Genomic DNA, 24,975 nt, shown 5'->3' with positions numbered 1-24,975 from the left:
TTGGAGCCTCATCCCACTACACCGAATTCATTCATATTGGAGCCTCATCCCACCACTGAATTCATTGGTATTGGAGCCTCATCCCACTACACTGAATTCATTCATATTGGAGCCACATCCCACTACACTGAATTCATTCATATTGGTCCTGAGAGGTCCATGGTGATAGGACCAGGGATAAAGGAGTGGTATTTACCTGAGAGGTCCATGGTGATGGGACCAGGGATAAAGGAGTGGTATTTACCTGAGAGGTCCATGGTGATGGGACCAGGGATAAAGGAGTGGTATTTACCTGAGAGGTCCATGGTGATGGGACCAGGGATAAAGGAGTGGTATTTACCTGAGAGGTCCATGGTGATGGGACCAGGGATAAAGGAGTGGTATTTACCTGAGAGGTCCATGGTGATGGGACCAGGGATAAAGGAGTGGTATTTACCTGAGAGGTCCATGGTGATGGGACCAGGGATAAAGGAGTGGTATTTACCTGAGAGGTCCATGGTGATAGGACCAGGGATAAAGGAGTGGTATTTACCTGAGAGGTCCATGGTGATGGGACCAGGGATAAAGGAGTGGTATTTACCTGAGAGGTCCATGGTGATCTGACCAGGGATAAAGGAGTGGTATTTACCTGAGAGGTCCATGGTGATGGGACCAGGGATAAAGGAGTGGTATTTACCTGAGAGGTCCATGGTGATGGGACCAGGGATAAAGGAGTGGTATTTACCTGAGAGGTCCATGGTGATCTGACCAGGGATAAAGGAGTGGTATTTACCTGAGAGGTCCATGGTGATAGGACCAGGGATAAAGGAGTGGTATTTACCTGAGAGGTCCATGGTGATGGGACCAGGGATAAAGGAGTGGTATTTACCTGAGAGGTCCATGGTGATGGGACCAGGGATAAAGGAGTGGTATTTACCTGAGAGGTCCATGGTGATAGGACCAGGGATAAAGGAGTGGTATTTACCTGAGAGGTCCATGGTGATAGGACCAGGGATAAAGGAGTGGTATTTACCTGAGAGGTCCATGGTGATGGGACCAGGGATAAAGGAGTGGTATTTACCTGAGAGGTCCATGGTGATCTGACCAGGGATAAAGGAGTGGTATTTACCTGAGAGGTCCATGGTGATAGGACCAGGTGCTTGGTCGCACATCAGGGTCAGTCTGGTGACCTGGACATTGGGAATGGTCGGGTCTGAAAAAACACACCGAGAGATGGTTCAGAGAGGGTGTGTGTGTGTGTGTGTGTGTGTGTGTGTGTGTGTGTGTGTGTGTGTGTGTGTGTGTGTGTGTGTGTTCTTGTTGGTAATATTGAGTTAAAGCTATTATTACAGCAGCAGTAACACCAGATACCAGGATGAATCAATTAGACAGAGGTAGATGACATACAAGATGACAAGGTGCAGGGCCCAGTACCAACATTACTGTGGTCTTTGATGCAGGGCCCAGTACTAACATTACTGTGGTCTTTGATGCAGGGCCCAGTACTAACATTACTGTGGTCTTTGATGCAGGGCCCAGTACCAACATTACTGTGGTCTTTGATGCAGGGCCCAGTACTGTGGTCTTTGATGCAGGGCCCAGTACTGTGGTCTTTGATGCAGGGCCCAGTACTAACATTACTGTGGTCTTTGATGCAGGGCCCAGTACCAGCATTACTGTGGTCTTTGATGCAGGGCCCAGTACTAACATTACTGTGGTCTTTGATGCAGGGCCCAGTACCAGCATTACTGTGGTCTTTGATGCAGGACCCAGTACCAGCATTACTGTGGTCTTTGATGCAGGGCCCAGTACTAACATTACTGTGGTCTTTGATGCAGGGCCCAGTACCAACATTACTGTGGTCTTTGATGCAGGGCCCAGTACCAACATTACTGTGGTCTTTGATGAAGGGCCCAGTACTAACATTAATGTGGTCTTAGATGCAGGGCCCAGTACTTTGGTCTTTGATGAAGGGCCCAGTACCAGCATTACTGTGGTCTTTGATGAAGGGCCCAGAACTAACATTACTGTAGTCTTTGATGCAGGGCCCAGTACTAACATTACTGTGGTCTTTGATGCAGGGCCCAGTACACATTGACCACAGTAAGACACAGTAAGACACACTGACCACAGCAAGACACACTGACTACAGTAACACAGTAACACAGTAACACAGTAAGACAGTAAGACACACTGACCACAGTAAGACAGTAATACACAGGAAGACACACTGACCACAGTAACACAGTAAGACACACTGACCACAGTAACACAGTAAGACACACTGACCACAGTAACACAGTAAGACACACTGACCACAGTAACACAGTAACACACTGACCACAGTAACACAGTAAGACACACTGACCACAGTAACACAGTAACACAGTAACACACACTGACCACAGTAACACAGTAACACAGTAAGACACACTGACCACAGTAACACAGTAACACAGTAAGACACACTGACCACAGTAACACAGTAACACACACTGACCACAGTAACACAGTAAGACACACTGACCACAGTAACACAGTAACACACTGACCAAAGTAACACAGTAAGACAGTAAGACACACTCACCACAGTAACACAGTAACACACTGACCACAGTAACACAGTAACACACTGATCACAGTAACACAGTAAGACACACTGACCACAGTAACACAGTAAGACACACTGGCCACAGTAACACAGTAAGACACACTGGCCACAGTAACACAGTAAGACACACTGACCACAGTAACACAGTAACACAGTAAGACACACTGACCACAGTAACACAGTAAGACACACTGACCACAGTAACACAGTAAGACACACTGACCACAGTAACACAGTAACACAGTAAGACACACTGACCACAGTAACACAGTAAGACACACTGACCACAGTAACACAGTAACACAGTAACACAGTAAGAAACACTGACCACAGTAACACAGTAAGAAACACTGACCACAGTAACACAGTAACACACACTGACCACAGTAACACAGTAACACACACTGACCACAGTAACACAGTAACACAGTAACGCAGTAACACACTGACCACAGTAACACAGTAACACACTGACCACAGTAACACAGTAAGACAGTAAGACACACTGACCACAGTAACACACACTGACCATAGTAAGACACACTGACCACAGTAACACAGTAACACAGTAAGACACAGTAAGACACACTGACCATAGTAACACAGTAACACAGTAACACAGTAACACACACTGACCATAGTAACACAGTAACACAGTAACACAGTAACGCAGTAAGACACACTGACCACAGTAACACAGTAAGACGCACTGACCACAGTAACACAGTAACACAGTAAGACACACTGGCCACAGTAACACAGTAAGACACACTGACCACAGTAACACAGTAACACAGTAAGACACACTGACCACAGTAACACAGTAAGACACACTGACCACAGTAACACAGTAACACAGTAAGACACACTGACCACAGTAACACAGTAACCCACACTGACCACAGTAACACAGTAAGACACACTGACCACAGTAACACAGTAACACAGTAAGACACACTGACCACAGTAACACAGTAACACAGTAAGACACACTGACCACAGTAACGCAGTAACACAGTAAGACACACTGACCACAGTAACACACACTGACCACAGTAACACAGTAAGACACACTGACCACAGTAACACAGTAACACAGTAAGACACACTGACCACAGTAACACAGTAACACAGTAAGACACACTGACCACAGTAACACAGTAAGACACACTAACCACAGTAACACAGTAACCCACACTGACCACAGTAACGCAGTAAGACACACTGACCACAGTAACACAGTAAGACACACTGACCACAGTAACACAGTAACACAGTAAGACACACTGACCACAGTAACACAGTAACACAGTAACACAGTAAGACACACTGACCACAGTAACACAGTAAGACACACTGACCACAGTAACACAGTAAGACACACTGACCACAGTAACACAGTAACACAGTAAGACACACTGACCACAGTAACACAGTAAGACACACTGACCACAGTAACACAGTAAGACACACTGACCACAGTAAGACACATTGACCACAGTAACACAGTAAGACACACTGACCACAGTAACACAGTAACACAGTAAGACACACTGACCACAGTAACACAGTAAGACACACTGACCACAGTAACACAGTAACACAGTAAGACACACTGACCACAGTAACACAGTAAGACACACTGACCACAGTAACACAGTAAGACACACTGACCACAGTAACACAGTAAGACACACTGACCACAGTAACACAGTAAGACACACTGACCACAGTAACACAGTAAGACACACTGACCACAGTAACACAGTAACACAGTAAGACACACTGACCACAGTAACACAGTAACACAGTAAGACACACTGACCACAGTAACACAGTAACACACAGACCACAGTAACACAGTAACACAGTAACACAGTAACACAGTAAGACACACTGACCACAGTAACACTGTAACACAGTAACACACTGACCACAGTAACACAGTAAGACAGTAAGACACACTGACCACAGTAACACAGTAACACACTGACCACAGTAACACAGTAACACAGTAACACAGTAACCACAGTAACACAGTAAGACACACTGACCACAGTAACACAGTAACACAGTAACACAGTAAGATAGTAAGACACACTGAACACAGTAATACAGTAAGACAGTAAGACACACTGACCACAGTAACACAGTAACACAGTAACACACACTGACCATAATAACACAGTAACACAGTAACACAGTAAGACACACTGAACACAGTAACACAGTAAGACACACTGACCACAGTAACGCAGTAACACAGTAAGACACACTGACCACAGTAACACACACTGACCACAGTAACACAGTAAGACACACTGACCACAGTAACACAGTAAGACACACTGGCCACATTTACACAGTAAGACACACTGACCACAGTAACACAGTAACACAGTAAGACACACTGGCCACAGTAACACAGTAAGACACACTGACCACAGTAACACAGTAAGACACACTGGCCAAAGGAACACAGTAAGACACACTGACCTTAGTAACACAGTAACACAGTAAGACACACTGACCACAGTAACACAGTAACACAGTAAGACACACTGACCACAGTAACACAGTAACACAGTAAGACACACTGACCACAGTAACACAGTAAGACACACTGACCACAGTAACACAGTAAGACACACTGACCACAGTAACACAGTAAGACACACTGACCTTAGTAACACAGTAACACAGTAAGACACACTGACCACAGTAACACAGTAAGACACACTGACCACAGTAACACAGTAACACAGTAAGACACACTGACCACAGTAACACAGTAACACAGTAAGACACACTGACCACAGTAACACAGTAAGACACACTGACCACAGTAACACAGTAAGACACACTGACCACAGTAACACAGTAAGACACACTGACCACAGTAACACAGTAACTCAGTAAGACACACTGATCACAGTAAGACACACTGACCACAGTAACACAGTAAGACACACTGACCACAGTAACACAGTAAGACACACTGACCACAGTAACACAGTAAGACACACTGACCACAGTAACACAGTAAGACACACTGACCACAGTAACACAGTAACACAGTAAGACACACTGACCACAGTAACACAGTAAGACACACTGACCACAGTAACACAGTAAGACACACTGACCACAGTAACACAGTAAGACACACTGACCACAGTAACACAGTAAGACACACTGACCACAGTAACACACACTGACCACAGTAACAGAGTAACACACACTGACCACAGTAACACAGTAAGACACACTGACCACAGTAACACAGTAAGACACACTGACCACAGTAACACAGTAAGACACACTGACCACAGTAACACAGTAAGACACACTGACCACAGTAACACAGTAAGACACACTGACCACAGTAACACAGTAACACACTGACCACAGTAACACAGTAACACAGTAACACAGTAACACAGTAAGACACACTGACCACAGTAACACAGTAACACAGTAACACACTGACCACAGTAACACAGTAACACAGTAAGACAGTAAGACACACTGACCACAGTAACACAGTAACACACTGACCACAGTAACACAGTAACACAGTAACACAGTAAGACACACTGACCACAGTAACACAGTAACACAGTAAGACACACTGACCACAGTAACACAGTAACACAGTAACACAGTAAGATAGTAAGACACACTGAACACAGTAATACAGTAAGACAGTAAGACACACTGACCACAGTAACACAGTAACACAGTAACACAGTAACACACACTGACCATAGTAACACAGTACACAGTAACACACACTGACCACAGTAACACAGTAAGACAGTAAGACACACTGAACACAGTAACACAGTAACACAGTAAGATAGTAAGACACACTGATCACAGTAACACAGTAACACAGTAACACAGTAAGACAGTAAGACACATTGAACACAGTAACACAGCAACACAGTAAGATAGTAAGACACACTGACCACAGTAACACAGTAACACACTGACCACAGTAACACAGTAACACAGTAACACACTGACCACAGTAACACAGTAACACAGTAACACAGTAAGACAGTAAGACACACTGACCACAGTAACACAGTAACACAGTAACACACTGACCACAGTAACACAGTAACACAGTAAGACAGTAAGACACACTGAACACAGTAACACAGTAACACAGTAACACAGTAAGATAGTAAGACACACTGACCACAGTAACACAGTAACACAGTAACACACACTGACCACAGTAACACAGTAAGACACACTGACCACAGTAACACAGTAACACACACTGACCACAGTAACACAGTAAGACACACTGACCACAGTAACACAGTAACACACTGACCACAGTAACACACTGACCACAGTAACACACTGACCACAGTAACACAGTAACACACTGACCTGCCACCACTGGTCCAGCTCCTAGTAGAGTCTGTTTGTATTTCCTGAGACTCTCATCATCCTTGTCTAGTTCCTGTATCTCCTGCAGGCTCTTCTGGGCTGGAGGAGTGTAGTTCAGGTCTGTCTCGTCCTCCTCCTCTCCCACAGGCTTCTCCTCCTTATCCGCCATCAAACCTGCATGAGAACACAGGGTATCAACACAATCAGGGACCCTGCATCACTCTCTCTCTCACACACACACTCTCTTTCTCTCTCTGTCCATCTCTGTCTCTCGCTCTGTCCCTCTCTGTCTTTCTCTCTGTGTCCCTCTCGGTCTTACTCTCTGGCCTTTTCTCATTTGGGCAAAAGTCTGTCCTCCACCCTCTCTCAACCATCCTCCTCCCCTCCTCAATAGCCTCCTTTTGGAGAGGAAGCACAAGTCTATCCTACCAGGAAGAGTTTTGATATCTGCCACACCCCCTTTGAATCAGATGTTGTATTGTCGGACTAGAAAAGCATTGTTGCTACAGGTTACAGATGTAGTAACTACATTTAATTACCCTGTTGTTGCTACAGGTTACAGATGTAGGATCTTAATTTAATTACCCTGTTGTTGCTACAGGTTACAGGTGTAGTAACTTCATTTAATTACCCTGTTGTTGCTACAGGTTACAGATGTAGGATCTGCATTTAATTACCCTGTTGTTGCTACAGGTTACAGATGTAGTAACTTCATTTAATTACCCTGTTGTTGCTACAGGTTACAGATGTAGGATCTTCATTTAATTACCCTGTTGTTGCTACAGGTTACAGATGTAGTAACTTCATTTAATTACCCTGTTGTTGCTACAGGTTACAGATGTAGGATCTGCATTTAATTACCCTGTTGTTGCTACAGGTTACAGATGTAGTAACTTCATTTAATTACCCTGTTGTTGCTACAGGTTACAGATGTAGGATCTTCATTTAATTACCCTGTTGTTGCTACAGGTTACAGATGTAGTAACTACATTTAATTACCCTGTTGTTGCTACAGGTTACAGATGTAGGAACTACATTTAATTACGCTGTTGTTGCTACAGGTTACAGATGTATGATCTTCATTTAATTATCCTGTTGTTGCTACAGGTTACAGATGTAGGATCTGCATTTAATTACCGTGTTGTTGCTACAGGTCACAGATGTAGGAACTTCATTTAATTACCCTGTTGTTGCTACAGGTTATAGATGTAGGAACTTCATTTAATTACCCTGTTGTTGCTACAGGTTACAGATGTAGTAACTACATTTAATTACCCTGTTGTTGCTACAGGTCACAGGTGTAGGATCTGCATTTAATTACCCTGTTGTTGCTACAGGTTACAGATGTTGTTGCTACAGGTCACAAGTGTAGGATCTTCATTTAATTATCCTGTTGTTGCTACAGGTTACAGATGTAGTAACTACATTTAATTACCCTGTTGTTGCTACAGGTTACAGATGTAGGAACTTCATTTAATTACCCTGTTGTTGCTACAGGTTACAGATGTAGTAACTACATTTAATTACCCTGTTGTTGCTACAGATGTAGGAACTACATTTAATTACCCTGTTGTTGCTACAGGTTACAGATGTAGGATCTTCATTTAATTACCCTGTTGTTGCTACAGGTTACAGATGTAGGATCTTCACTTAATTACCCTGTTGTTGCTACAGGTTACAGATGTAGGATCTGCATTTAATTACCCTGTTGTTGCTACAGGTCACAGATGTAGGATCTTCATTGAATTACCCTGTTGTTGCTACAGGTTACAGATGTAGGATCTGCATTTAATTACCCTGTTGTTGCTACAGGTTACAGATGTAGGATCTGCATTTAATTACGCTGTTGTTGCTACAGATGTAGGAACTTAATTTAATTACCCTGTTGTTGCTACAGGTTACAGATGTAGGAACTTCAGTTAATTACCCTGTTGTTGCTACAGGTTACAGATGTAGGAACTTCAATTAATTACCCTGTTGTTGCTACAGGTTACAGATGTAGGAACTTCATTTAATTACCCTGTTGTTGCTACAGGTTACAGATGTAGGAACTTCATTTAATTACCCTGTTGTTGCTACAGGTTACAGATGTAGGATCTTCATTGAATTACCCTGATGTTGCTACAGGTTACAGATGTAGTAACTACATTTAATTACCCTGTTGTTGCTACAGGTCACAGATGTAGGATCTTCATTTAATTACCCTGTTGTTGCTACAGGTTACAATTGTAGTAACTACATTTAATTACCCTGTTGTTGCTACAGGTCACAGGTGTAGGATCTGCATTTAATTACCCTGTTGTTGCTACAGGTTACAGATGTTGTTGCTACAGGTTACAGATGTAGTAACTACATTTAATTACCCTGTTGTTGCTACAGGTTACAGGTGTAGTAACTTCATTTAATTACCCTGTTGTTGCTACAGGTTACAGATGTAGGATCTGCATTTAATTACCCTGTTGTTGCTACAGGTTACAGATGTAGTAACTTCATTTAATTACCCTGTTGTTGCTACAGGTTACAGATGTAGGATCTGCATTTAATTACCCTGTTGTTGCTACAGGTTACAGGTGTAGTAACTTCATTTAATTACCCTGTTGTTGCTACAGGTTACAGATGTAGGATCTTCATTTAATTACCCTGTTGTTGCTACAGGTTACAGATGTAGTAACTACATTTAATTACCCTGTTGTTGCTACAGGTTACAGATGTAGGAACTACATTTAATTACGCTGTTGTTGCTACAGGTTACAGATGTAGGATCTTCATTTAATTACCCTGTTGTTGCTACAGGTTACAGATGTAGGATCTGCATTTAATTACCCTGTTGTTGCTACAGGTCACAGATGTAGGAACTTCATTTAATTACCCTGTTGTTGCTACAGGTTATAGATGTAGGAACTTCATTTAATTACCCTGTTGTTGCTACAGGTTACAGATGTAGTAACTACATTTAATTACCCTGTTGTTGCTACAGGTCACAGGTGTAGGATCTGCATTTAATTACCCTGTTGTTGCTACAGGTTACAGATGTTGTTGCTACAGGTCACAAGTGTAGGATCTTCATTTAATTATCCTGTTGTTGCTACAGGTTACAGATGTAGTAACTTCATTTAATTACCCTGTTGTTGCTACAGGTTACAGATGTAGGATCTGCATTTAATTACCCTGTTGTTGCTACAGATGTAGGAACTACATTTAATTACCCTGTTGTTGCTACAGGTTACAGATGTAGGATCTTCATTTAATTACCCTGTTGTTGCTACAGGTTACAGATGTAGGATCTTCACTTAATTACCCTGTTGTTGCTACAGGTTACAGATGTAGGATCTGCATTTAATTACCCTGTTGTTGCTACAGGTTACAGATGTAGGATCTGCATTTAATTACGCTGTTGTTGCTACAGATGTAGGAACTTAATTTAATTACCCTGTTGTTGCTACAGGTTACAGATGTAGGAACTTCAGTTAATTACCCTGTTGTTGCTACAGGTTACAGATGTAGGAACTTCAATTAATTACCCTGTTGTTGCTACAGGTTACAGATGTAGGAACTTCATTTAATTACCCTGTTGTTGCTACAGGTTACAGATGTAGGAACTTCAATTAATTACCCTGTTGTTGCTACAGGTTACAGATGTAGGAACTTCATTTAATTACCCTGTTGTTGCTACAGGTTACAGATGTAGGATCTTCATTGAATTACCCTGATGTTGCTACAGGTTACAGATGTAGTAACTACATTTAATTACCCTGTTGTTGCTACAGGTCACAGATGTAGGATCTTCATTTAATTACCCTGTTGTTGCTACAGGTTACAGATGTAGTAACTACATTTAATTACCCTGTTGTTGCTACAGGTCACAGGTGTAGGATCTGCATTTAATTACCCTGTTGTTGCTACAGGTTACAGATGTTGTTGCTACAGGTTAAAGATGTAGTAACTACATTTAATTACCCTGTTGTTGCTACAGGTTACAGATGTAGGATCTGCATTTAATTACCCTGTTGTTGCTACAGGTTACAGATGTAGGATCTGCATTTAATTACCCTGTTGTTGCTACAGGTTACAGATGTAGGATCTTCATTTAATTACCCTGTTGTTGCTACAGGTTACAGATGTAGGATCTGCATTTAATTACCCTGTTGTTGCAACAGGTTACAGATGTAGGAACTTCATTTAATTACCCTGTTGTTGCTACAGGTCACAGATGTAGGATCTTCATTTAATTACCCTGTTGTTGCTACAGGTTACAGATGTAGTAACTACATTTAATTACCCTGTTGTTGCTACAGGTCACAGGTGTAGGATCTGCATTTAATTACCCTGTTGTTGCTACAGGTCACAGATGTAGGATCTTCATTTAATTACGCTGTTGTCGCTACAGGTCACAGATGTTGTTGCTACAGGTTACAGATGTAGTAACTACATTTAATTACCCTGTTGTTGCAACTGGTTACAGATGTAGGATCTTAATTTAATTACCCTGTTGTTGCTACAGGTTACAGATGTAGGATCTTCATTTAATTACCCTGTTGTTGCTACAGGTTACAGATGTAGTAACTACATTTAATTACCCTGTTGTTGCTACAGGTTACAGATGTAGTAACTACATTTAATTACCCTGTTGTTGCTACAAGTTACAGATGTTGTTGCTACAGGTTACAGATGTAGGAACTACATTTAATTACCCTGTTGTTGCTGCAGGTTACAGGTATAGGATCTTCATTTAATTACCCTGTTGTTGCTACAGGTTACAGATGTAGGAACTTCATTTAATTACCCTGTTGTTGCTACAGGTTACAGATGTAGGATCTTCATTTGATCACCCTGTTGTTGCTACAGGTTAATTACAGTGAACAGAGTACTGTAAGGGGTTAGCTGTTTAACAGATCACCCTGTTGTTGCTACAGGTTAATTACAGTGAACAGAGTACTGTAAGGGGTTAGCTGTTTAAACAGATCACCCTGTTGTTGCTACAGGTTAATTACAGTGAACAGAGTACTGTAAGGGGTTAGCTGTTTAACAGCTTGTGGTGGGATACAGAGTTGTTTGTATGGTTAATTATCTAAAACAGAGCAGCTCTGAAAACACACAACGTGCACGCACACAGACAAACACACACACACACATGTGCACGCACACAGACAAACACACAAACACACACAGACAAACACACACACACACACACACACACACTACAGGATGACATAATGTCTTCCACCTGTCTAGATGGGGTCAACTCCCCGTGGAGGATAGATAGGTGTGTGTGTGTGTGTGTGTGTGTGTGTGTGTGTGTGTGTGTGTGTGTGTGTGTGTGTGTGTGTGTGTGTGTGTGTGTGTGTGTGTGTGTGTTCTCTCCTGAGTGTCTGTTATTTACAGCGTCTCCTAGACGACCAGGGCCGAATAAGCTGCTCTCTTTCTCTCTCAGTCTCCATGGCAACCACTTAAATTATTAAATAACATGACATCAATATAGTGATAATGTCCATACCATGAAGATAAACAATGACTCTTTTACCTCTATGAATCACTTGGTATCTGATTTCAATGGTTTCACTTGAGGAAATATCCACTAACTCAGTCAGTACACAGAATAAGGGAACGTGGTTAAATGGCCCACTGCCTGGGGTGCTGGAGCGGTCAAACTCTGATCTACTTCCTATTTCTGTATCTCTATCCTGTCCAATAAACATCATGGCTCAAGCCTCATGACACAACACAATATGAGGAAGTAGAAGAGGATCAACAGTGGGGCATTACTCAAACAACCTACAGCTGACTGACTACAACCAAGTCTTACTGACTGAGTCCTACTGACTACAACTGAGTTCTACTGACTACAACCAAGTCTTACTGACTGAGTCCTACTGACTACAACTGAGTTCTACTGACTACAACCAAGTCTTACTGACTGAGTCCTACTGACTACAACTGAGTTCTACTGACTACAACCAAGTCTTACTGACTGAGTCCTACTGACTACAACTGAGTTCTACTGACTACAACCAAGTCTTACTGACTGAGTCCTACTGACTACAACTGAGTTCTACTGACTACAACCAAGTCTTACTGACTGAGTCCTACTGACTACAACTGAGTTCTACTGACTACAACCAAGTCTTACTGACTGAGTCCTACTGACTACAACTGAGTCCAACTGACTACAACCAAGTCTTACTGAGTCCTACTGACTACAACTGAGTCCTACTGACTACAACTGAGTTCTACTGACTACAACCAAGTCTTACTGACTGAGTCCTACTGACTACAACTGAGTTCTACTGACTACAACCAAGTCTTACTAACTGAGTCCTACTGACTACAACTGAGTTCTACTGACTACAACCAAGTCTTACTGACTGAGTCCTACTGACTACAACTGAGTTCTACTGACTACAACCAAGTCTTACTGACTGAGTCCTACTGACTACAACTGAGTCCAACTGACTACAACCAAGTCTTACTGAGTCCTACTGACTACAACTGAGTCCTACTGACTACAACTGAGTTCTACTGACTACAACCAAGTCTTACTGACTGAGTCCTACTGACTACAACTGAGTTCTACTGACTACAACCAAGTCTTACTGACTGAGTCCTACTGACTACAACTGAGTTCTACTGACTACAACCAAGTCTTACTGACTGAGTCCTACTGACTACAACTGAGTTCTACTGACTACAACTGAGTCCAACTGACTACAACCAAGTCTTACTGAGTCCTACTGACTACAACTGAGTCCAACTGACCGAGTCCAACTGACTACAACTGAGTCCAACAAACCAAGTCCAACTGACTACAACAGGAGTCCAACAAACAAAGTCCAACTGACTACAACTGAGTCCAACTGACTACAACTGAGTCCAACAAACAAAGTCCAACTGACTACAACAGAAGTCCAACTGACTACAACGGAAGTCCAACTGACTACAACGGAAGTCCAACTGACTACAACGGAAGTCCAACTGACTACAACGGAAGTCCAACGGACTCCAACAACGATCCTTGGGCCGGTGGCTGAGAGGTCGCTGGTTCGAATCCCCGATTCAACTTGGTGGTTGATCTGTCAATGTGCTCTTGAGCGGGGTGCCTGACCCAGGTTGCTCCTGTGGGTCTCTCTGGATGGGAGTCTGTTAGACTGGATGTCATGTAGATGTTGAGCGGCTTCACTGAAGGTAGATTGTATGTTTAAATGTTCAATAAAATAAAAATTAAAAATGGATTTAAAACATATATATATATATATATTGTGGGTTCGATTTCTTCTGAGGCTACGCATATGAGAAATGTATGCACACATCACTGTAAGTCACATTATTATATTATTATAGTCCAACTGACTGAGTCCAACTGACCTAAACTGAGTCCAACCGACTGAGTCCAACTGACCTAAACTGAGTCCAACCGACTGAGTCCAACCGACTGAGTCCAACTGACTGAGTCCAACTGACTGAGTCCAACTGACCTAAACTGAATCCAACTGACTGAGTACAACCGACTGAGTCCAACCGACTGAGTCCAACCGACTGAGTCCAACCGACTGAGTCCAACTGACTGAGTCCAACTGACTGAGTCCAACTGACCTAAACTGAATCCAACTGACTGAGTCCAACCGACTGAGTCCAACCGACTGAGTCCAACTGACCTAAACTGAGTCCAACCGACTGAGTCCAACCGACTGAGTCCAACTGACTGAGTCCAACTGACCTAAACTGAGTCCAACCGACTGAGTCCAACCGACTGAGTCCAACTGACTGAGTCCAACTGACCTAAACTGAGTCCAACCGACTGAGTCCAACCGACTGAGTCCAACTGACTGAGTCCAACAGACTGAATTCAGCCGAGTCACTATAACTGAGTCACTGTAACTGAGTCACTATAGCTGAGTCACTATAGCTGAGTCACTATACTGTAACTGAGTCCAACTGAGAACACTTTGGGGTAATACCATGTATAGTCAGAGGGGGGAGAGTAGTTTTGGGGTAATACCATGTATGGTCAGAGGGGGAGAGTAGTTTTGGGGTAATACCATGTATGGTCAGAGGGGGGGGAGTAGTTTTGGGGAGAGTAGTTTTGGGGTAACACCATGTATGGTCAGAGGGGGAGAGTAGTTTTGGGGTAATACCATGTATGGTCAGAGGGGGGGGAGTAGTTTTGGGGTAATACCATGTATGGTCAGAGGGGGGGGTAGTTTTGGGGTAATACCATGTATGGTCAGAGGGGGGGGAGTAGTTTTGGGGAGAGTAGTTTAGGGGTAACACCATGTATGGTCAGAGGGGGGAGAGTAGTTTTGGGGTAATACTATGTATGGTCAGAGGGGGAGAGTAGTTTTGGGGTAATACCATGTATGGTCAGAGGGGGGAGAGTAGTTTAGGGGTAACACCATGTATGGTCAGAGGGGGGAGAGTAGTTTTGGGGTAACACCATGTATGGTCAGAGGGGGGAGAGTAGTTTTGGGGTAATACCATGTATGGTCAGAGGGGGGAGAGTAGTTTTGTCAGATACACACTGGAGACCACAGCTTTGGAGCAAATCCTCACTAAATTCACACTGTGGTGGGAATCAAGTATTGGCGTCATTGGAGCTTTGCATCAAGATAAACATTTGAGTCAGGACTGGGAATCATGGCTCTCTACTGAATTACAGTAAAACCAACAGCCTGCAGCTGGGGATGATTCATTTTTCAACCTGTAATTAACCAGGCAAGTTCATTTTCCCTTCGCTGTTTACACCACGGACAACACTTACCCAGGAAGACAAATTCCTCATTCAACCACTGGAGAAAATCTCAAACAATGTTTCTCATACACAACGAAATTAAACACAGACAACCTCTTGCTAATCAGAAGGCTATTGGAAAGGAAAGGGGGATACCTAGTCAGTTGTACAAAGGAAAGGGGGATACCTAGTCAGTTGTACAAAGGAAAGGGGGGATACCTAGTCAGTTGTACAAAGGAAAGGGGGGATACCTAGTCAGTTGTACAAAGGAAAGGGGGGATACCTAGTCAGTTGTACAAAGGAAAGGGGGATACCTAGTCAGTTGTACAAAGGAAAGGGGGGATACCTAGTCAGTTGTACAAAGGAAAGGGGGGATACCTAGTCAGTTGTGGTGGCCTGCTTCGAGGGAACATGGTAAAATGACATTCCTAATATGGCCCTGAATTCACTGTCAGCATGCAGTCAAAGCTATAACCACTTTTGGAGCTAACTAGTGCTCTTAAATCGTATCCTGATGCCTTGTTAAATAAAGGTTAAAAAAACAACAGATGGGAGTTGTATTGATACCATTGCTAACTTAACTAGCTAGCGTGTACTGAACAAAAATATAAACGCAACATGCAACAATTACAGTCAATTGAAAAAAATGTATTAGACCCAAATCTATGGATTTTCACATGACTGGGAATACAGATATGCATCTGTTCACAGATACAATATATTACCAAAAGTATGTGGACAACCCTTCAAATGGGTGGATTTGGCTATTTCAGCCACATCCGTTGCTGACAGCCATGCAGTCTCCATAGACAAACATTAGCAGTAGAATGGCCTTACTGAACAGCTCAGTGACTTTCAACGTGGCACCGTCATAGGATGCCACCGTTCCACAAAGTCAGTTCATCAAATTCCTGCCCTGCTAGAGCTGCCCCGGTCAACTGTAAGTGCTGTTATTGTGTGTATGGAACATTTCTGGGATCTTTTATTTCAGCTCATGAAACATGGGACCAACACTTTACATGTTTGGTTTTTTTGTTGTTCAGTGTACATTTTGAGAAAACAAGTTATTTTAAGTGAGCTAGCTAACCAGCTGAGCAACGATGTAACAAAAGTATTAAAACATAATACTTCATTAACAGACCAGGAATCCCAGTACCCCTGGTGAACTGTTCAACTATTTACACATTTAAACTCATTATTTCTTAAAGAAAACTCTTTGTTTGGCCATGAGCTTGTCCGAAGTGGCAGACTGTCGGACTGGACGGCAGTTGCTGTCCATTGGAGTGTTGTGATTGGTTCTGGGGCGGGGCTTAGCGAAGGGTCGATGAAGAACAAATTCTTATTTACAATGACAGCCTCAAACAGAGATAAGGAGATGGTGGGGAGGGGGGGGGGGGCCCCCTTTATTCCTAGGAGTCCCCTCAGGTACAAACACAAACACACACTGACACTCTCACACACAAACAGGTGCTCACAAACACACACTGACACTCTCACACACAGTAGTAGGTTGGTTGAAATACTGTATGTCGTAGGGAGGATATTAGTGTCTGTCTGTCTGTCTGTCTGTCTGTCTGTCTGTCTGTCTGTCTGTCTGTCTGTCTGTCTGTCTGTCTGTCTGTCTGTCTGTCTGTCTGTCTGTCTGTCTGTCTGTCTGTCTGTCTGTCTGTCTGTCTGTCTGTCTGTCTGTCTGTCTGTCTGTCGTTGTCTGTCTGTCTGTCTGTCTGTCTGTCTGTCTGTCTGTCTGTCTGTCTGTCTGTCTCTCTATGTGTCTCTCTATGTGTCTCTCTATGTGTCTCTCTCTATGTGTCTCTCTCTATGTGTCACATGGGCCAGTGCATTTTACTGGATACACTCAGAAGGCAATGGGGCGGAGTACACACACATGAACGAACGCACGCATCTACACCAACACAGAACGAACAAACACATCTACACCAACACATCTACACCAACACATCTACACCAACACCTTGGGGAAAACATGCCGTCTAATTGATTCACTCAGTGTAACATGTGTCTGCCCCCGTCCCCCCCACACTCACACACAATCTCATCCATCACTTTTGACAGGGGGGTGGGGGTAAATGTGGTGACATCATTCAGCTAACAGACACACACAAACACACATACACACACACATACGCACAATTGGCAGACAACCAGGAGTGTGTGAACAGAAAAGCCCTGATACAACAAGATCTGAGACGTGCAATTACAACACACACCACAACACACACACACACACACACACCACAACAACACACACACACCACAACAACACACACACACACACACACCACAACACACACCACAAAGGACACAGGATCAATACAATACGGACTACCTTTGGCTTGTCTTATCATATCAAACATAAAACCATCTCCAACCACCTAGAGACTGATCATATATACACACACACTACAATAACACTAATCAATACAGCTGATCAGGCATCTGACACAGCTCACACACACACACACACACACACACACACACACACACACACACACACACACACACACACGGTAAAACAGCATAAAAGGCAGTGTTGTTACCTTGGTAACACATGGTTAGCCAGAGAAGCTCCAGAACCTGACCCCCAAACTCACACACATCCAAGCCCAGCATGGTGGCTGCGGCTGGGGCTACACACGCTCCAGAGGCTGGCTGACTACCGGGATCCTCCACAGGTAGGGCAAAGTAACCAGCACACAAACGCTTTCAAGTCTACAGCATCAAAAAGAGTCCTTTCAAACAGAGGAATGAAACAAGCATCCCTTCTTCTCCTAAAAAGACAGAAATCGACAGAGAGAGAGAGAGAGAGAGAGAGAGAGAGAGAGGAGAGGGAGAATCCTTGGGTGTGGGTGGGGATGAGAGAGGGATGAAGCGTGTGTGAAGCAGAGGGAGCGAGTCAGAGAGGGGGAGAGAGAGAGAAAGAGAGAAAGAGAGAGAGGGAGAGAGGAGTGTCTGTGCCGTCTCCCTACAAAATGTGTAAGCTAGCACGGTAGCATAGAGAGACCGATGATGTCATTGACTAAATGCTAAGTCCTCTATTGATTTATATTGGAAATGCTAACGGCTAATTTTGAAAATCATATTCAGTTAGCTTAAGATGCTAAAGTAGAAATGTTAATTCCAATTTGAATTTAGTTAGAGATGCTAAGAGAGATGCTAGCCCTGTCTGCAGTATTGTGTGCTGGAGATGCCATTCCAGTATGCAGACGATAGCAATCGATTCTCAGACAGAAGTAGCTAAACCTCTGCCTCCTCTCCTCCTCCTCCTCTCCCTCCATCCTCTCCTCCCCCTTCAGTCACCAGCCCAGAGACTGCAATGAGCTCATCTTTCCCCCTTTCCCACCCTCCCTCCCTCCCTCCCTCGCTCGCTCGCTCGCTTTCGTTCACTCCCTTTCTCCCACTCGCGCTCTCATGCTCTTTTTTGCTTCCTCAGTACACAAGCCACTCTCCCTCTCCATCCACCCTCCCTCTCCATCCACTCTCCCTCTCCATCCACTCTCCCTCTCCATCCACTCTCCCTCTCCATCCACCCTCCCTCTCCATCCACTCTCCATCCACCCTCCCTCTCCATCCACTCTCCCTCTCCATCCACCCTCCCTCTCCATCCACCCTCCCTCTCCATCCACCCTCCCTCCCTCTCCATCCACTCTCCCTCTCCATCCACTCTCCCTCTCTATCCACTCTCCCTCTCCTCCCAATCCATCCACACTCCCTCTCCTCCCTCTCCTCCCTCTCCATCCAATCTCCCTCTCCTTCCTCTCCATCCACTCTCCTCTCCCTCTCCATCCACCCTCCCTCTCCATCCACCCTCCCTCTCTCTCCATCCACTCTCCCTCTCTCTCCATCCACTCTCCCTCTCTCTCCATCCACTCTCCCTCCCTCTCCTCCCTCTCCATCCACCCTCCCTCTCCTCCCTCCATCCACTCTCCCTCTCCATCCACTCTCCGTTTCCATCCACTCTCCCTCTCCATCCACCCTCCCTCTCCATCCTCTCCATCCACTTTCCCTCTCCATCCACTCTCCCTCTCCTCCCTCCATCCACTCTCCCTCTCCATCCACTCTCCCTTTCCATCCACCCTCCCTCTCCATCCACTCTCCCTCTCCTCCCTCTCCAACCACACTCCCTCTCCATTCACTCTCCCTCTCCTCCCTCTCCATCCACTCTCCCCCTCCTCCCTCTCCATCCCCTCTCCATCCACTCTCCCTCTCCATCCACTCTCCCTCTCCATCCCCTCTCCATCCACCCTCCCTCCCTCTCCATCCACTCTCCCTCTCCTCCCTCTCCATCCACCCTCCCTCTCCATCCACCCTCCCTCTCCTCCCTCTCCATCCACTCTCCCTCTCCTCCCCATCCATCCACCCTCCCTCTCCATCCACCCTCCCTCTCCATCCACCCTCCCTCTCCATCCACTCTCCATCCACTCTCCCTATCCATCCACTCTCCCTCGCCATCCACTCTCCCTCTCCATCCACCCTCCCTCTCCATCCACCCACCCTCCCTCTCCATTCACTCTCCCTCTCCATCCACCCTCCCTCTCCTCCCTCTCCATCCAATCTCCCTCTCCTCCCTCTCCATCCACCCTCCCTCTCCATCCACTCTCCCTCTCCTCCCTCTCCATCCACTCTCCTTCTCCCTCCATCTCCATCCAATCTCCATCCACTCTCCTTCTCCCTCCATCTCCATCCAATCTCCCTCTCCTCACTCTCCATTCACTCTCTCTCCTCCCTCTCCATCCACTCTCTCTCCTCCCTCTCCATCCACCCTCCCTCTCCATCCACCCTCCCTCTCCATCCACCCTCCCTCTCCATCCACTCTCCCTCTCCATCCACTCTCCCTCTCCATCCACTCTCCCTCTCCTCCATCCATCCACTCTCCTTCCTCCCTCCCTCTCCATCCACTCTCCCTCTCCTCCCTCCCTCTCCATCCTCTCTCTCTCCTCCCTCTCTAATCACTCTCCTTCTCCTCCCTCCATCCATCCACTCTCCCTCTCTATTCCTCTATGTATTACTTTTTCATCAAATGTCTGTTCTCCCTCTCACTACCTTTATTCAACCTTTCTTTCTATCTCTTCTGCATCTCTCTCACAGTCATTACCCTCTCTCTCTCTCCTGCATCTCTCACACAGTCATTACCCTCTCTCTCTCTCTCCTGCATCTCTCACACAGTCATTACCCCCTCTCTCTCTCCTGCATCTCTCTCACAGTCATTACCCTCTCTCACACAGTCATTACCCTCTCTCTCTCTCCTGCATCTCTCACAGTCATTACCCTCTCTCCTGCATCTCTCACACAGTCATTACCCTCTCTCTCTCTCTCTCACACAGTCATTACCCTCTCTCTCTCCTGCATCTCTCACACAGTCATTACCCTCTCTCTCTCTCTCCTGCATCTCTCACACAGTCATTACCCCCTCTCTCTCCTGCATCTCTCTCAGTCATTACCCTCTCTCTCTCTCCTGTATCTCTCTCACAGTCATTACCCTCTCTCACACAGTCATTACCCTCTCTCTCGCTCTCCTGAATCTCTCACAGTCATTACCCTCTCTCTCTCTCTCCTGCATCTCTCACACAGTCATTACCCTCTCTCTCCTGCATCTCTCTCAGTCATTACCCTCTTTCTCTTTCTTCTGCATCTCTCACACAGTCATTACCCTCTTTCTTCTGCATCTCTCTCACAGTCATTACCCTCTTCCTCTCTCTCAGAGGTACCTAGAGAGTTAACCAACCCTGTGAAGGGGTTTGGTACCTCAGAGGTACCTGAAGAGTTAACCTACCCTGTGAAGGGGTTTGGTACCTCAGAGGTACCTGAAGAGTTAACCTACCCTGTGAAGGGGTTTGGTACCTAATATTTTTATACTTCAACAAAGAAGTGAGGTATGTTGGCAGCTTGTTTAGTGGAACTTGGGAAACGAGAAGGGAGTAATAACTGTTTTATTTATCCTTTATTTAACTAGGCAAGTCAGTTCAGAACAAATTATTATTTACAATGACTCCCTACACCAACCAAACCCAGACGACGCTGGGCCAAATGCGCGCCACCCTATGGGACTCCCAATCACGGCCGGTTGTGATACAGCCTGGAATCGAACCAGGGTCTGTAGTGACGCCTCTAGCACTGAGATGCAGTGCATTAGACCGCTGCACCACTCGGGAGCCCAATGAAGTGAGGTATGTTGGAAGTTTCTGTAGTAGAGAGCTTTGGAAACAGGACCCTGATCTAGAATCAACCCTAACGTTCACAGTAAACACTGCAGATGCCCCACTCAATCAGAAATCCCCTTTAAATACGGATTGAATCCCGGCCCTGGGATCAGATTACACTGTTATTTGAATACATACTAGCATTGCTATTCTTTGTTTCCATTCCAGTTCTACTATCATGGTGGGAAAATAACTTCTGGGAATGTTTGCTTTATGATGTCAGTTTGTTGACCTCTGAATGACAGACTACTGGACAGCTGACGCAAGCACACAATTCTTCAAGAAAATGGCACTTTCTATTTTACGGTGTACTGTCTTGTACGAGAGGCCTTCATAGAAGCCGTTCCTCCATTGGTATCATTTTGTTGGCCTAATTCAGATAAGAACAACATGCCCAGTGATATCTCCTACACTACACTACACCACCCTACCCTACACTACCCTACACTACCCTACGCTACCCTACACTACCCTACCCCACCCTACCCTACACTACCCTACGCTACCCTACGCTACACTACCCTACCCCACCCTACCCTACACCACCCTACCCTACAGCACCCTACACCACCCTACCCAAAACTACCCCACCCTACCCTACCCTACCCTACACTAAACTAACCCTACTCTACCCTACCCTACACCACACTACCCTACCCTACACTACACTACCCTACACTACTCTACCCTACACTTGTCTGTCCATGTACATAGCTGTCCTGCTCCACAGCAAGCTGCAAGGTGCAGTCTGCCCAACGCATCACCGGGGGCACACTGCCTTCCCTGCAGGACACCTACAGCACATAATTACAACAGTAATTCATTTAAATTAAACACAATTACTTATTTACTGCTCGAATTACTTTGGTAACAGGTTTTCAAGGACCTCAGCCCCTGAGACCTGGCCTGTTCAGCCCAATACCACTGTCACTAACCCACTACCACCAGGTACTCTACCCTGCACGTTACAGGCTGCTGCCCTATGTACATAGAGTCATTGAACACTGGTCACTTTAATAATGTTTACATACGGTTTCACCCACTTCATATGTATATACTGTATTCTAGTCAAGGCTCCTCCTACTGTATAACTACTGCTGTCCACTTCATATGTATATACTGTATTCTAGTCCTGGTTCATCCTATATAACTACTGCTGTCCACTTCATATGTATATACTGTATTCTAGTCATGGCTCATCCTATATAACTACTGCTGTCCACTTCATATGTATATACTGTATTCTAGTCAAGGCTCCTCCTACTGTATAACTACTGCTGTCCACTTCATATGTATATACTGTATTCTAGTCAAGGCTCATCCTACTGTATAACTACTGCTGTCCACTTCATATGTATATACTGTATTCTAGTCATGGCTCATCCTATATAACTACTGCTGTCCACTTCATATGTATATACTGTATTCTAGTCAAGGCTCCTCCTACTGTATAACTACTGCTGTCCACTTCATATGTATATACTGTATTCTAGTCAAGGCTCCTCCTACTGTATAACTACTGCTGTCCACTTCATATGTATATACTGTATTCTAGTCCTGGTTCATCCTATATAACTACTGCTGTCCACTTCATATGTATATACTGTATTCTAGTCATGGTTCATCCTATATAACTACTGCTGTCCACTTCATATGTATATACTGTATTCTAGTCCTGGTTCATCCTATATAACTACTGCTGTCCACTTCATATGTATATACTGTATTCTAGTCCTGGTTCATCCTATATAACTACTGCTGTCCACTTCATATGTATATACTGTATTCTAGTCAAGGCTCCTCCTACTGTATAACTACTGCTGTCCACTTCATATGTATATACTGTATTCTAGTCAAGGCTCCTCCTACTGTATAACTACTGCTGTCCACTTCATATGTATATACTGTATTCTAGTCCTGGTTCATCCTACTGTATAACTACTGCTGTCCACTTCATATGTATATACTGTATTCTAGTCCTGGTTCATCCTATATAACTACTGCTGTCCACTTCATATGTATATACTGTATTCTAGTCATGGTTCATCCTATATAACTACTGCTGTCCACTTCATATGTATATACTGTATTCTAGTCAAGGCTCCTCCTACTGTATAACTACTGCTGTCCACTTCATATGTATATACTGTATTCTAGTCCTGGTTCATCCTATATAACTACTGCTGTCCACTTCATATGTATATACTGTATTCTAGTCCTGGTTCATCCTATATAACTACTGCTGTCCACTTCATATGTATATACTGTATTCTAGTCATGGTTCATCCTATATAACTACTGCTGTCCACTTCATATGTATATACTGTATTCTAGTCAAGGCTCCTCCTACTGTATAACTACTGCTGTCCACTTCATATGTATATACTGTATTCTAGTCCTGGTTCATCCTATATAACTACTGCTGTCCACTTCATATGTATATACTGTATTCTAGTCATGGTTCATCCTATATAACTACTGCTGTCCACTTCATATGTATATAGTGTATTCTAGTCCTGGTTCATCCTACTGTATAACTACTGCTGTCCACTTCATATGTATATACTGTATTCTAGTCCTGGTTCATCCTATATAACTACTGCTGTCCACTTCATATGTATATAGTGTATTCTAGCCATGGCTCATCCTATATAACTACTGCTGTCCACTTCATATGTATATACTGTATTCTAGTCCTGGTTCATCCTATATAACTACTGCTGTCCACTTCATATGTATATACTGTATTCTAGTCAAGGCTCCTCCTACTGTATAACTACTGCTGTCCACTTCATATGTATATAGTGTATTCTAGTCAAGGCTCCTCCTACTGTATAACTACTGCTGTCCACTTCATATGTATATAGTGTATTCTAGTCCTGGTTCATCCTACTGTATAACTACTGCTGTCCACTTCATATGTATATACTGTATTCTAGTCAAGGCTCCTCCTACTGTATAACTACTGCTGTCCACTTCATATGTATATACTGTATTCTAGTCAAGGCTCCTCCTACTGTATAACTACTGCTGTCCAC

The 24,975-nt window shown here is 44.2% G+C and overlaps 1 protein-coding gene across 23 annotated transcripts in view; it reads right to left on the bottom strand.

Moving 5' to 3' along the window:
- The window catches only part of LOC106601960 (rho GDP-dissociation inhibitor 2), a 65,883-nt gene that overhangs the window by 25,628 nt on the left and 15,280 nt on the right, over positions 1-24,975 (bottom strand). For 22 of the 23 annotated variants that reach the window (XR_006769331.1, XR_006769341.1, XR_006769342.1 and 19 more), the window contains exons 1-3: positions 18,278-18,588; positions 6,998-7,171; positions 1,109-1,192 (exon numbers count right to left, since the gene is read on the bottom strand). Coding sequence is in view for 2 of the 23 variants with exons in the window: in XM_045715943.1 (XP_045571899.1) it covers positions 1,109-1,192; positions 6,998-7,171; positions 18,278-18,350 (331 nt within the window). In the remaining 21 variants the exon portion in view is untranslated. Of the gene's footprint in view, positions 1-1,108; positions 1,193-6,997; positions 7,172-18,277; positions 18,589-24,975 lie in introns of those variants that run through there. The other variant, XM_045715944.1, reaches the window with a different exon arrangement.

The sequence above is a fragment of the Salmo salar genome, chromosome ssa03 (assembly GCF_905237065.1).
Source record: "Salmo salar chromosome ssa03, Ssal_v3.1, whole genome shotgun sequence".
Lineage (NCBI taxonomy): Eukaryota > Metazoa > Chordata > Actinopteri > Salmoniformes > Salmonidae > Salmo > Salmo salar.
Note: the sequence above shows the minus strand (reverse complement) of the source record. Positions and strands in the feature narration are given on the sequence as shown.